The 14,913-nt window shown below is 55.4% G+C and overlaps 1 protein-coding gene across 2 annotated transcripts in view; it reads right to left on the bottom strand.

Moving 5' to 3' along the window:
* Positions 1 to 4,012: 4,012 nt before the first annotated feature.
* The window catches only part of TRIM38 (tripartite motif containing 38), a 30,508-nt gene continuing 19,607 nt past the window's right edge, over positions 4,013 to 14,913 (bottom strand). Inside the window, exons 1-7 of one of the 2 annotated variants that reach the window (XM_037153006.2) lie at positions 11,203 to 11,308; positions 9,398 to 9,923; positions 7,213 to 7,308; positions 6,634 to 6,864; positions 5,776 to 5,798; positions 5,579 to 5,691; positions 4,013 to 5,346 (exon numbers count right to left, since the gene is read on the bottom strand). In XM_037153006.2, the coding sequence (XP_037008901.2) occupies positions 4,823 to 5,346; positions 5,579 to 5,691; positions 5,776 to 5,798; positions 6,634 to 6,864; positions 7,213 to 7,308; positions 9,398 to 9,799 (1,389 nt within the window). In that variant the 5' untranslated portion in view covers positions 9,800 to 9,923; positions 11,203 to 11,308 and the 3' untranslated portion in view covers positions 4,013 to 4,822. Of the gene's footprint in view, positions 5,347 to 5,578; positions 5,692 to 5,775; positions 5,799 to 6,633; positions 6,865 to 7,212; positions 7,309 to 9,397; positions 9,924 to 11,202; positions 11,309 to 14,913 lie in introns of those variants that run through there. The other variant, XM_037153007.2, reaches the window with a different exon arrangement.

Raw genomic sequence — 14,913 nt, 5'->3', positions numbered from 1 at the left:
GTCTTAATACTTTTTATATATGTGCATACAAATCGTTTAATAGCTGATAACTCTGTTTTTCAGATCTTTGGGTTTTTTCCATTGTTTTGCATGGCTCCCTGCAAACCCTAACTTCTGCCACATGCATTTCCTGTCCCCAGTCCCCCTTATCCACACTGTATATTCATGCTCTCCTCTGAATTCACTCTTTTACAGACACCAGCCCATACGCGTGCACGATTATTCTGTTTTTCAGTTGGGGTTCTTATTTACAGAACTGTGATGTTACTATACACTTTCCTGTATTTTGCTTTTTTTTCTTCACTGAACTCTGAGAAAATCTTTTCCAGTGAAATCATCTTTTAGACAATGTCCTTCACGAGGAGGAGCAGTGAGCACGGACGTTTCCATTTCCCGCTGCTGACCTTGGTGCGGCAGACGGCCTGCCGGCGCCGAGACGTCTCGGGTGGTCTCGCAGACCCTGAAAAGAGCTCCCCTCCCTCCAGCGTCAAAGTGAGGTCTCGTTCATTTCTGCGAGGCTAAAGGGCGTAAAATCGTTTCACATGGTCACTTCCTTTATTTAGGTTTATCCACCCGAATAAGCACTTCTGGGAACTCCCACTTAGATTTTCGGCTCATGTATTCATTGAGCCGTCTGGCTTCCTCTTGTCTCGTTATAGATTTGTATATAATAGAAAAATTAACCTTACATTTATCACCTGTGTTGCAGATCGTTTTCTAATTTGGGCATTTTTTTCCCCTATATTTTCATGGTCTAGGATATCTTTTCCATTTATACATTACATGTAATTTATTAGATATGTACAATTTTGAATATTAAACATTTTAGTTACAAACAATGGTTACAAGATTATTTAGTTTCTGCATTTTGTTCTAATGTCACTGATGCACAATTGTGGAATGTTCGTGGGATATTGAGTCCTCAGCCTGGCGAGATCACCCAACCAAAGTTAGGAGGTCCTGGACAAGATGACTTCAAGAACTACATTAATCAGACTAAGGAAACCCTAGCACAAGTATTTACCAATCAGCTTCACCCATGACCCCTAACCTTTAATCCTCCATCTTTGCCCTTAAAGAGCCCTTGACTAGCCTAGATCTGACTGGTGTGGCTCAGTGGATTGAGCGCCGGCCTGCAAAGCAAAGGATCGCCGGTTTAATTGTTAGTCACGGCACCTGCTTGGGTTGCCAACTAGGTCCCCAGTAGGGGGCGCGTGAGAGGCAACCACACATTAATGTTTCCCTCTCTCCCTCCCTTCTCCCTCTCTAAAAACAAACAAACAAACAAACAAACAAACAAATAAATAAATTGTCGTGGAGCTTGGGTTTTAGGGGTGGCTCCCCGTGTCCCTGTGTGGGAAGTCGTCCAGACACGCGACTTGACCCTCCAATGAATGGCAATGCCTCTGCGTGTGCGGTTCCAGGCACGGCCTTGGCCACCTCCGAAATAGAATTGCCTTGAACGTTCAGACAGAAGGAAGACGTCCAGGGGTCCGCAGTCCTGAAGCTGCGGCCCCCAGGGCCCCCTCACAGAGACCGCTCCCGGCTTCGGGGCAGGGAGCGCGGAGGTCTCAGCGGTACCCCGGGTTCTTCCCTGCACTCCTCACGGCCTGAGAACCAGGAAGCCGGCCGCTTATTCCCCGAGGAGCCAGCCCGGTTCCTTCCTCCTAAATGACCGCTCGCCCGCACTGCCTTGTGCTCCACACCCTGAGCCCAGGGCGGGCCTGGGGCTGCGGGCAGTTCCGGCCTCCGGGCCGCGGGGTCCGGCCTTTCCTTCCGACCTGCCGCGAAACTCTCCCTTAGAGACGGAGGCTCCCGGCTTGCCGGAACACATTCTCTCAAGGTACAGGACAGAGCCCGACCCGCGGGCAGATCCAGGACGTCGGGCTCCCGCCCCTCCGCACAGCTGCCTCCCATCCCTTGAACCCACCCACCTGTGCCCAGCGCCCCGAGAGCCTGGGCCGCGGTAGACACAGAGTTTTTCGAAAGGTCAAAGTCAGAGAGAGACCAGAGGCTACAGGGAGCCTTCCTGGAGATGATGGCTGGCAAATGCCTCTAGACTATAAGATACACAGGGTGACACCACCGTGCCAGGGTGCAAGGCTTCGAGAGGGGCAAGTATGGAAGCCCCAGGGGAAGGACTCACCTAGCACAGGAGGGAGGGAATTCTGGAACGGGGTTTTCCAGTGAGGCCGAGATGTGCCCAGCAGAGGGCGCCCGCGGGCTGCTGGCGCCGACCGCAGCCTCGGAGGCGGGACAGCGGCCTCTAATCATCTTCCTCTCCATCTACTCACAAAAAAAATTGTTTTTGACTCAGAACAAACGTTAATGTTTACTTTTCTACGCTAAATTCTAATTTTTATAAATCTGTGAGTACACTTCCCATCATTTGTCATAGTACATATTCGATTTTTATAACCAAATGTGCTATACCACTGTATGTTTATAATAATCATTTATTACACTTCATGATTCTTTCAACTGGTACATACAACCGAATTTACAAAGTCATTCATTTGTGTTAGAAGGAATCCCAGAATATTTTGGCTGCCCTAACTTTACAACTTTTCATATTCTTGAAATTAGGTGTTGGCTCCTTTAGAGTTGGTTTCTTAAATTATGTCCCAAGGTTATGGGCATTTATGTTTACATTGGATTACTGTAGTGGCTTTATCAGAATTCCCTAATTGATATGCCATCAACTATATATGGTTTAAATGAGTCCATTTCTTTAAACTAATTTTGAGTACAAATAAAATGTTTCCCTCACAAAATAGCTGAGAAAGACACCTTTTCTTCTAAAGCATATTTCTACTTAAATAGAATGTTTGGGTTGTCCGAAAAGTTTTCTCCCGTAAGATGGCTCTAGTAACACTCAGTTGTCTTTAACTTCATTTGAAACAATTCTGTTAAATTGTATTGTGACAGCTGTCACATCAACATTCTTTAAAAACGTATTAAAATTAGTGAATTTTTGAGTAGCCATTTTAATATTGACGATGGAAGAAAATCCGCAACACTTTTGGCATGTTATGTTTTATTATTTCGAGAAAGATTACAAACACGACTGAAACACAAGAAAAAGGTGTGTGCAGTGTATGGATTAAGGCGCTGCGACCGATCAAACGTGTCAAAGGTGGTCTGTGAAGTTCCGCACCGGAGGTTTCTGGCCAGACGATGCTCCCCCATCGGGCAGACCAGCTGAAGCTGACAGTGATCAAATCAAGACGTTAACTGCGAACAGTCAACATCCTACCACACAGGAGATGGCCAGAATACTGAAATCAATAAATATAGTTATTGATGAAAATGAACAATGTGTCTTTTATTTCACAGAAAAATCCATACAACTTTTTGGCCAACCCAATAGTATTGGGCCAGCAGATTACCATGTCGGCTAGATTTGTTAGGCTAAATGTTAAAAAGTCCCCAAGCCAATTGCTTTCATTCTTTCATTCTCTACTGTCAGCCAAAGAAAACAGAAGGGCCTCCTATGTGTGGTTTTGGCTCTTGCTATAAATATGTAACATTTAGCCCTGGCTGGGGTAGCTCAGTGGATTGAGCGCGGGCCTGCAAACCAGACAATCGTGGTTCAATTCCCAGTCAGGGCACACGCCTGGGTTGCAGACCAGTTCCCTGCAGGCCAGTTCCCAGCAGGGGACGCACGAAAGGCAACCATACATTGATGTTTCTCTCCCTCTCTCCTTCCCTTCTCCTCTAAAGACAAATAAAAAAAATATTAAAAAACATATATGTAACATTTAGATTTCAACCGACTTGAAAGTTTGTGACATCAGTAGTGTTGTGTTTTATGGGACTTCGCTCAGGTCCCATCATTAATCATCTCAGGGATGATAATTTAGGACGCGGAACATGCTTTTCGAACTAAATCTGTGTAGAGCTGAGCCCTATTTGTTCAGGTATGAACCTTTAATAACGAAGACCACCAGCAACCATGCCAGCAATAACTATTTACTGAGATGGAAAAACATTTCACAAGGACAGGCACAAGCACATTCTGGAAAACACCCACTTTATTTGCAGGAGGAGGCCCCATCATAACCCACTTTTCTCCAGCCCCCCACGGGCCAGTCTGGGCAGAACGCAGCAGTCTCATGGCCTCTGCACCCACCTTGTCCCCCAAGACACTGTCCCCAAGGGCTGTGGCTGAGATTAGTGACTAACAACTCGGCAGCTACCGGACTCATGGCTGTCACGGTTTCCCGGCTCTTCCGTGCAGCAAGCGGAGCACCTGCAGCTGCTGCTCATCCCCACTCGAGTCCAAACCGCATCAAACACGCTGGGGGGCCCTGCCGGGCGGCTCAGCCAGCTGCGGTGTCATCCCGTGAACCGAAAGTGAAGCCCATAAACTACAGGTTCGATCCCTAGTCGGCACATGCCTGGGTTGCGGGTTCAGTTCATGGCTGGGGTGTGTACAAGAGGCAACCGATCGACGCTTCTCTCTCCCACTGATGATTCTCTTTCTCTCTCCCTCCCTCCCCCTCACTCTTAAAAAGAAAAAATCAAAGAGCATGTCCTCAGGTGAGAAGAAAAAAAAATGGGAGCCCTCGGACCTCCCAAACTCTGCATCACCCACGGACTTCAGGCTAGCGGGGCTCTGAGTCCACGGGCGCAGCTACAGGTCAGGCTCAGACGACCACCTGTGGGATTCTCCGTCCTGACAGCCCTTCACTCGAATGCAGATTGATGAGGACCCACAACAGCCGGGAACAGCAGTGAGGCACAGACCAGGGTCCTGGCCTCACGGATTCACAGAGTTTCTCTGGCTGGTCCAGCCCAGCCCCGGACGCTGCTCCTGTCCTCACGCATCCGGCGGTGGCAGGAACAAGGGAGAGTATGGATAGACCTGGAAGTAGGGCCGCAGCGCGGCTGAGAAGGTGGCCTTGGGGAAGGTGAAGAGGTGAGAGCCTGAGGTCATGCTGTAGAAGGAAACGACTCCAGCCTCGCAGTCCAGGAGAACCCCCACCACCAGGGGTTGCTCCCCGAGGCGCAGGGGCGTGCGGGGCCAGGTCAGCGCCACGTAGCCGTCCTTGGCGCACAGCCGGAGAGCCCAGAAGCCGGCCTGGGGCTCCTGCTTCAGGACCACGCCCCTCTGCACACTCTCCGCGCAGACACCGACGTCCCAGCCAGTCCCTTCTCCCACGTCCACCTCGAAGTAGTGCCGCCCTGAGGTGAAGCTCTCCCGGCCCAGGATGCAGGGCGAGGCGGCGAACCTCCTGGGAGACACGTCCAGGTTGTCCTGGGGGCACCCCCGAGTCACTTGTCTCTGGTCCTCAGACACAATCAGTTCCCGATGCCCCGTATCCGGATCCAGAACCACACTCACTGCCGGGGGGGAAGAAAAGACGGTTTTTTGTTGTCAAGAACAGTTTATTTTCAACGAAACCAGCCCATGCTCAAGGGTGAGCCTTGTTTCGGACCAGCTGTGTGAGCTCGGACAGGCCATTCTACAAGCCTCAGTTTTGTGAAACATGAGGCAGAAATGGTCACGCTGGTCCCAGAGAGCAGCGGGGGACCGCAGGAGCCGATGCACTCTTGGCGCCGCGACTTCACCTACCTTGACAGGTCCTCAGTAGCTTCTTCACGTCGAAGTAAAGCTTCGGAACATCGCACACGGTGTGAACCTCCAAGGACAGGGCCTCCGGGGCCTCCAGCTGCACGGCCTGACTCCTGGGGCGAGCAGAGGCCCGGCCTCAGCAGAGCGGCCCCTCCGCCTCGCAGCCCCTCCTCCCCCTTCGCTCGCTCCACACTCACCTGCTCAGCGTGGCCTTCACGTCCTGCAGAGACACAAAGGCAGAGGTGGGTGTGGGAACACCCACATCCACGGGGCTGGTCCCAATCCCCACTCCCCCGCGGGAAGTGGCCGCAGCCTCCGACGTGGGTGATGCCCCAGCAAAAACGATCCCCACCCTGACCCCCGGGGGGCGGTCAGCTCGGCAGGACACTCCTCAAGTTCGGGGTCTGTCGCCTTGTGGCTGAGGTACGTGGGGAGCTCCCCCCACACTCCCACGGGCAGGACCTGCCTTCACTGGTCCCACCTCCCTCCCTGTGTGTGACCGCTTGTCGCTGAGCGTCAGAGGCATGCACAGCGACTGGGAATGGGGGCGACGGCCACCGGCATTGCGTGGGGGTGGAGCAGCCACGTGACACTGTCAGCCTCACGGTGACCTCCTGATCTACCAGTGGGAACTGGGAGTGAGCAGCTACAGGTGCGGCCCACCTTCCCGAGGGGGAGGGGGCTGGGCTCAAGCTCTAGAGCCCTCAGGCAAAGCCCGGCTCGTGCCTGGACCCTGCCTAGTTCCCCTCCTGTCACCTGCACAGGCTTTTCAGGAGACTGTCAACAGGGCTCTGTGCACCTGGCACAGGGGCAGCTGGTAGTGGGAGGCAGCCCCCAAGTCTGTTCGGCCAAGGAGCCCACCACGTCCACCCAGCGGGGGCAGTTGTCCGGTTCACATCGAGGGTTCCTGCAGACTGGTGGAGGCACCTAGCAGGTATCAGTCTGCGTCCGAGAGAAGCGTGACTTCCGATTCCCCGCACGCACGAGCCACCTCTGGGTGCGGCCTGCGGCCCTCGCCCCCCCCACCTTCCCGCCCTCCGAGGGCCCTGCCGCACCTGCAGCAGCTTCTGCGCCGAGCCCTGACACCTCTCCTCCAGCTCCAGGATGTGGCTCTCCAGCTGGCGTCTCTTCTGGCCCAGTCTGGACTCGCTGTCCCTCAGTCTCATCAGAGTCTGCTCCTTCTCTCTGTCCAGTCTCCACAGGTGCAACTTCTCCTCCTCTTCCAGGAACCTGTGCAGGTTCTTGAAGTCGGACTGGATCTTCTGTCTCTTCACACTTATCTTCTCCTAGAGGCCAGAAAGGGCGCTGACAGGGTCACGAGGCCCCCAAGCCGGGCAGCTACTCGGAGGCACCGAGAACCACAAACCCGTGCGGGATAGTGGCTCTCGGTGACTAGGAGGAGCAGGGCTTCTGCTTCTCCCGATCGGCAGCCAGGCCAGGTACTGCTGAGAGGCTGAGGGGCAGGAGATAGTTCCCACAGGTGTCGTCAAGCAAGGGCACAAAAACAAACACAGCTTCTTGGTGGGGTTCCCCATTTGGTCTCGTTTATGGAGACGGCCACTGCGCGCTGCCCGATCATCCCCCACGCCTAGTGCTAGGCCACAAGACAGGAGACGGAGAACACGCATACTTACATTCCACTTGGTTATCTGCTTCCCCCGGAATGCCTTCTGGTTCGCACATTCCTCTTCCAGTTGCCTCAATTTTGTCACGGCTTTCTGGAGCTTTTCCTGGAGGGAAAACAGGGTAAATAAAGTTTATTCCATCCAGCAACTCTGCATTAGGCGCTTGGTGGGGGGTAGGAGCCCAGGCCCCCAAAACGATCAGAGCGACACTGAACCTGTTAGGAGCCCTGACCCTGCCGGGCAGCACCCCGTGGGCTGCGGGGTCAGTTGCTCACTTATCCCCTCAACAGCCCTGAGCAACTGGTGGGATGTTCAACATCAATTTCTGTGCCATAGAAACTGAGGATTCAGAAGAGGACAAGCAACTTGCCCAGGTGCTGAAACTGGTGAAGGTCTAGCTGTGAGTTCAACTCCATCTGCAGACCTCTGTCCCAACCTCTGTTCCGACCTCTGTCCACCACTAACTACTCTTGCCAAGGAAATGCTACCCACAGAGCAAGATAACGATCACGCACAGGGCCATATGTTAGACTATTATCTGATCAGATAACACGCGGAAGCAAACCCGGGCAAGGCTGCACACCCAGCTCGCCCTGTGCGTTCTGCGGTGAGTCAGGAAGGAAAGGGCAGGGGCAAAGTCCTAAGAACCAGCAGCAGGGGGAGGAAGCGCTGATGTCTGCTGAAGAAGGGTGCTGTGAGGCCAATTTAAAATGATATGGTATCCACACCAAGCCTTTTTGAGTTATTTTTCAAACCAGTCCTTCACGTTCTCATGGAGAGCAGTTTGGAGCCGAGCCTAAGGGCTGGCTGTGGTCAGCACGGCAGACCTGGGTGCTGGGCCCGCTGGGCTGGTGAGCCAAGGACAGTGCCGCCCTTGCTCCACACCGAATGCAGAGCTTTACACGTAGTCATGCCCTTAAAGCTTGTCACGGCTCCTGGGCATACGAGTTAGGGAGGGAGGGGCTGCTACCCCCCCTTTACAGGTGGGAGATGGAGGCATGGGGCATTCAATAACTCACTCAATGTCACCCACCCCGGAAGTGGCAGAACAGAGACTTCAGACTAAGCAACGAGACCTCCGCGTCTCCCAGCCGTTACCCTGTGCTGGGCCTATTCCTGCCACTTGGCGGAAAAGGAATTGCAGGGGGAGCATCCCCGGTTATGTCTGTACCTGCTCCACAGGCTTTAAGGGAGGCCTGCCGAGTGCCAAGGGGCAGTCAGGGTGCACGTGTCCTGAAGAGGAACCCAGAGCCTTGCAGGAGACCACCTCCACCGTGTGGGGGAGCAAACCAGGAATCCCACCCTGGGGTCGTTTTCCTCAGGCCCTGGCAGGGCAGAGGGGGAGTAAACCAGGTGCCCATGCCTCAGTCCCCAGGGCCAGGTCAGCCTCCTCCAGGCGCTTCTGGGTGAGAAACAGGAGCCACGCAAACCTCTCCCTCGGAGTCATCCTCCGCCACCAACCACTCCCAGCTCCTTCAAGTGCCCCGCCTGAATCTTGCTTACAATCTGCCCGCCGCCCCCCCCCCCACCTTATGGGGAAAATCCGTCAGTGCGGGGCAGGTACTTTGTTCAGTGTCCGCCTGATCCTTCCGCGGCCAGAGGTCAGGACCCTGTGCCAGGCTTAGACCCCGTGGACACAGGACTCTGGGCCGACCCCTGCCTTTCACCCCACGCCCTGCTCCTGGCCCTGCAGCTGCCCCTAGTGCCCTCGCCCAGGGCGCCCTACCTTTCCTCCACACTTGCGCACGCGTTAGCGTCTGTGTCCCTCACCAAGCGCTTCCGGAAGGCTCCCTAGGTACCACCGACACCCCAGGCACGCAAACCTGGGGACGCCAGGTTTGTCTTCCCTGCTGGACTGAGGATGCCTAAAAAGTAGTGTCTGTGTCCCCTGTGCTTTGAGACCCACCCGCGCAGCCCTGCAGTGTCGCATTATATACACAAGCGGAGTGATAAACAACCACCCGGCGTCCTGGCATGGGGACACATTGTCACAGCCACAGCAGACTCGACGGGAGTCCACCCTGCCGCTGAAGGTCGGGAAGGACGGCCGGGACTGGATCCAGGGAGGACTCACCCTAATCTGACCCAGTTTTCAGGAAGACCGCCGAAGGGAGGCCGCAGGGCAGGGTCACAGCCTCGGCTCCGGCTGCATGGTGCAGGGTCTCAGGGAACCAGGCAGCCACCCCGCACCCACCTTGTAGCCGGGGCACACATCCTCCACGAGTGCGGTGCTGTGCCCTTGGTGCTGCGGGGCCCGCTCGCAGCGCCAGCAGATGAGCTGACCCTCCTCCTCACAGAACAGCTGCAGCCGCTCGCCATGCTCCTCACAGGACATGTCGCAGTCCATCTCCCGGAGGGCTGCGATGAGGCCGCCCAGCTGCTTGTTGGGCCGCAGGCTGAACCGCTGGAACGGGGCGCGGCACTGCGGGCAGGGGGATTCCTGCGGCAGGCGCGGCTGGTTGTCCAGGAAGCGCAGGATGCAGGCCTGGCAGTAGCTGTGTCCGCAGCTGATGCTCACGGGCTCGGCCATCAGGTTCAGGCAGATGGAGCAGGTGGCCTCCTCCCGCATCTTCTTGCTGCTTGTGGCTGAGGCCATGGCTCTTCCTGAAGGGCCAGGGACGCCAAGCCAGGATTTCTCCACAGGGAAGGAAACACTTCGGCCCAGCTTCTGCGCCGCGTCCTGGCTGCCACTGGCCCCCACGGGTCTCGCGGTCTCCTCTCTAGAGAGGAGAAATGGGATGGAATTCAGCAGATGCAAAAAAAATGTCACTGTGCTGGGGAAGGTGGTAGTGACGATCACCGTGGCCACTTGAGTTAAGATAACACAGAATTTAAAATTCAGTGCTTCACTTGCAGTGGGCTAGTAGCCACAGCTGGCTCCCAAGAGCCCCAACACAGAACATCCCATCCTGAGTTGTTCTGTAGGGACCAGTGCTGAGGGAGCCACAGAGCAAAGGGGGGGGGGGGCACGGTACGGCCCCGTGAAGCTCTTCCCTGCTCCCAGGAACGTCCGAATGATTAGTTCCAGAACTGTTTCTTTGCAACATAAGATAATTGGGTGGTTAATGAAGGATTCTCTGAGGCAGTCACAGGTGACTCTGCTGGACCCCCGTCCCCTCCCACCCCATAGAGAATAAAGGCACCGGGCTAACACAGTCTCAGCACAGGCCCAACCGAGACGCCGTGGAGGTAAGCGAGGGAGAACTAGTGTGTCCTCTGAGGTTTTCCCCGGGCCTGAGCGGAAGAACCGGATGCAGATGGGCAGAGAGGAGCTGGTCCTGGAGGACCCGACAGGCTCCGTGGCCTCCGTCCTCCTGGCCAGGACTTGTCTCCCCAGAGAAGTTCCAGGCCGTGGGGAACCCAGGCGCAGGGGGGCGGGGGAAGCACTAACGTCCACCAATGAGGGCCCGGCGGCCACGGGACGGAGAGGAGGGGCCCTGGGCCCACAGCTGCCGCTGCCTGCGGACCCAGCCCCGCTCCTGGGGGAGGGGAGGGGGAGGCGGGAAGCGGTTTACAGAGCGACCTTCCTTTGAACTGGCAATGGCGGCGGTAAAAGCAGGAACTCACGGAAGTTCCTGGCTACTTCCCTCCACTAAGCAGGACCAGGCTCTGGGAGCCAGAGAATTTCTTCCGAGGACCTCTCCTCCTCGGCAGGTGGTTTTCCGCAGGGCCGGGCTGGTCCCCTCCCCCACCCCCATGGCGGGGCCTCTGTGCCCCGGAGGAGGACCTGCCCTTCCGGGACCCCAGGACGCCTGTCCTGGCCTCCACTCCCCTCACCCCTGGATCTTCTGAGGTTTGTTCAGCGTGGAGTTTGGAGAAAGCAGAAGCAGCCCCGCGAAGGGCGACGAGGCCAGGCCTGGCACTTCCGAGCGCCAGTGGCCCCGTCCTGAGAAACATGCCCCTCCCTGCCGCCGGGGCCCCCCACTCCCGGCCACACACCCCGATATCACGTCCCTCTCCTGAGACCCCAGTCACCCGGGCCTGGACCCTCTCCCCTACCTCGGCCACCACAGACGGTCACGCTTTCGCGGGCGTCTCCGGAGCAGCGAGCGCCGAGTCCCGCGCGGACCTAAACTCAAAAGTGAAACTGCGGTGGGGGCGGGGCCCTGGGCGGTTTGGGGGGGGGAACCAGGAAATCGCCCTTATCTTCCACGCTCAGCTGGTGCCGCACGCGAGGGGAGCAAAGGGCTCAGACTGACGCCGCGGTGGCCAGCAACTCTGTCGCCCCAGCGCGGAGCGTCCGAGGTCTGGAGCCGCACAGTCCCCAGGCTCGGAAGGGAGGTCTCTTTGCTTTGGCCGCCATCCCCTCTGGGACCCATCCGCCTCCCGGGCGGAGGGGTTGGGGTTTTTTGTTGTTGGTTGGTTTTTTTGCTATTTTTAGGCCGCTTGTTCTTCCCGGGCTGCTCTGAAGGGGGTGGTGCGGCCGGGGCGTGCGGAGGTTCTCCCTTCCGTCCTGTGGCCGGGCCTCGTTTTCGGCCTCGGGGTCCTGCCGGCAGCAGGATTCGGGTACTGAGCAGCCGAATCACAAAGCCGCACTGCAAAGGCGCCGCTCACGACCCAGCTGGGACCTGGGAGCCGCGTGAACCCCCAGAGCCTGTGCGCCGTGGTGAAAACACCATGGGGGCGACACCTAGCCTCCCCAGTTTTCAGTAAGAGCAAAAGGCCCGTCCCGCCCATTGTAGACCTTACTCCTATTTCGGAAAAAAAGCAGATTACCACCTCAAAATAAGACCTTGACACACATGGAGCCTCAAAGACACACCAAAGGTTTGCTTGGGCAATGCACGCGTGCAGGGTTCAAGGGTGCGGACGCAGGCGGGAGTGAGGCCAGGGGTCAAGGCCCAGCCCTGGTCCCGCTGGCCCAGCCGCTGAAGCTGCAGGCTACAGTGTGGACCACTTCCCTCTCTTCTGCCCTCAACAGAGCCCCTGGTCAGCCCTGCACCCTTCGGGGCACACAGTGCTGCCCGTCCACTGCCCCGGCTCCTGGTGCCCTGGTGTGTCCTGCGGTGGTAGACGCTGCACACGGTCCGGACACCCCCCGCGGGCCCCCCACACCGTCCGAAGACCCCTGCAGGCCCTGCAAGTGTCAGGACATCCTGCTCCTGAGGCAGCCGGCACAGAGGAGAAGGAATGAGCCCCCGAGTCCCTCATCCGATGAGCACACCTTTCCTCTGTCAGCTGCTTTCTGCTGCTGCTGACGATTCCAGAGAGGTTTTCTTGGGGAGGGGTCCAGGGGTCCCCCTTACCCATGGTTTCTCTTTCCACTGTTTCAGTAACCTGGGGTCAATCCCAGCCCAAAAGTCTGAGATGGAAAATTCCAGAAATAAGCAGTTCATAAGCTTTAAATTGCCGGTGGTGCGTGCGCAGATGATGAAATCTCCTGCCATCGGCCCCGTCTCACCCAGATGTGCGCCACCCGTGTCCGCGGTTCCGCACTGCACACGCTCCCCCCCCCCCCAGTGACAGTGTCGCAGGTATCGGACCCATTACCAGCAACTGAGCTGCTTGTGTCCCGGGAACCCTTACATTTTTTAACCGCAGTCGACATCCAGTAGTAGTTTATATTAGTTTCGGGTGTGCGGTATAGTAGTTAAACCACGTAACTTACAAAGTAAATTCTAGCGCCCAGGTGGCCCCAGGCCTGTTATTGACTGTATTCCCGCCACCCCTCCCCGGGGTTTACTCCCCCAGGACTGTTTTGCAACTTCCAATTTGTATTTCTTAATCCCTTCACTGTTTTTACCCAATAAAAAAAAACGAAATGTTACCCTTTGCAACACCAACAGACCTATATTCCACTTGGTGAAATACACCCAACAGAGACAAGCACCATATGATGTCACTTGTATGTGGAATCTAAATCGAAAAATAAACAAGTCTTACTGTCCCTAATAATGGTGAGGCTGGCGGTTGGACTGTGCAGAAGAGAAGCCAAGAACGTGCTTCCTTGGGTGAAAAGGTGAAAGTTCTCTGTGTATTAAGGAAAGAAAAAATATGTCTGTTGAGGCTGCTAAGGTCTGCATAGGCTAAGAATGAATTTCTTATTCATGGACTCAAGAAGAAAAAAGAAATTCACACTAATTTTGCTGTAGAGCCCCAAAGGTCCTTGCAGAAGTTCCAGACACAGTGCGTGACAGGTGCTAGTTAGGACGGAAAAGACGTTGATTGGTGAGTAGGCGACTGGCACAGAAAACCTGCTTCACGGGCAGCAACGTGTCGCCCCAGAAAGCAGTGAACCTCCTGTAGGACTTCAGCAAGGGGCCCCCGAAACTAGTGACACCGAGCCCGTCACTGCAAGGGAGGGATGGTCACAGAGACTGATGACTGGGTTCGAGCTGAAAATATAAAATTACTGGAGACGGAGAAAGAGAGAGAGAACACATTTATATGAGCATAATTTCTATTAGTGTGTTATTATACTCTATTTTAATATTAGTTATCATCATTCATCTCTTCCCGCATGTGCCTAATTTACCATTTTAACTTCATTCTAGGTCTGTGTGCACAGGAAAAACCTGAACTACACAGGGTTTGGAGCTACCGGTGGTTTCAGGCACCCACATCCCTTGTGACCACATCCCTCGTGACCCTTAGACCACATCCCTCGTGAACACAGGAAAACACAAAATATGTTTTCTTTTTTCAGTTCTGACATTATCATTTGCTCCTCTTTATATCTTCCATCTCCTTGCTAGACATCCTATCTTTTCCGTCATTTCAAGCGTATTTGCAAAGGTTTGTTGGAGCATTTTTGAAAGAGCTGCTGTAAGTCTTGCAGGAGAATTCTAACGCCTGCGTCGTCTGCGTCCAGTTCCGCATCTGTCGATGACCTTTCCCCTCGAGGCGTTGCTGCTTCCCCCTTTCTTCACAGGCCCTGTTCTTTTGGCTTGTGCTCTGGGCATTTGAATAACAGCTCATGAGACCTGAGGTCTTGCCTAAATACTACTGAGAATATTGATATTTTTTCCTTAGCAAACAGTCAGCCCTGTTCCATCCCAGCTGTGGTGCGATCTCATCGGCTTTCTGTGAGTCGGTTCAGTTCCCAGGACTTTCCAGGTTTCTCGCACGCGTGTGCCGCCCAGTGGTCAACTGGGGTGCTCCGTGTGGCGTGCCCAGCGCTCACGTCTCAGTTCAGGGGCGTACAGTGGAAGGCCGGGCCCACGGCGCAGGCCTGGCCCCCGCCCCTCCTCCCACAGTCTCCGCGCCTGGCACTATCTCTCGGGGCTCCTTCTTGAGGATCCGTTCAGCCAGAAAGCTGGGACTTTATTTACTCTGCCGCATCCTTCCCGGGACCACAGAGAGAAAAAAAGAAATGAGCACCGACCACACCGCGTCGAGACCACAGCTGCCCCAACGTGAGATGAAGGTTCACCTCATGCAGAGCGTTGGCTGCAGGAGTGTTGGGCGACCCAGCTGGGAGAGGCCGCAGGAAAGAAAAGAGGCCTGTGTCCACCCCACCCCTCCTCCTGTCGCAGGCCTGGAGCCGCTTCTTCCAGATCTGCCTTGGTGGCCCTGTGCCCACTGTGGGTGGGGTCCAGGCCGGGGGATACTGAATGAATGAATGAATGAATGAATGAATGAATTCATTTATTGCCTATGTTTTCCCAGGACTTAATTCCAGTCGCAGCCCTCAGAGTCAGGCCCTAGATGGCAGGAAGAGGCAGAGAAGGCCCAATTCAAGGTCAAGTACAGCTTCTGCTAGAAGTTTTA

Source organism: Artibeus jamaicensis, unplaced genomic scaffold (assembly GCF_021234435.1).
Source record: "Artibeus jamaicensis isolate MK-2021 breed Jamaican fruit bat unplaced genomic scaffold, CSHL_Jam_final scaffold_1689, whole genome shotgun sequence".
In the NCBI taxonomy this organism is placed as follows: Eukaryota; Metazoa; Chordata; class Mammalia; order Chiroptera; family Phyllostomidae; genus Artibeus; species Artibeus jamaicensis.
Note: the sequence above shows the minus strand (reverse complement) of the source record. Positions and strands in the feature narration are given on the sequence as shown.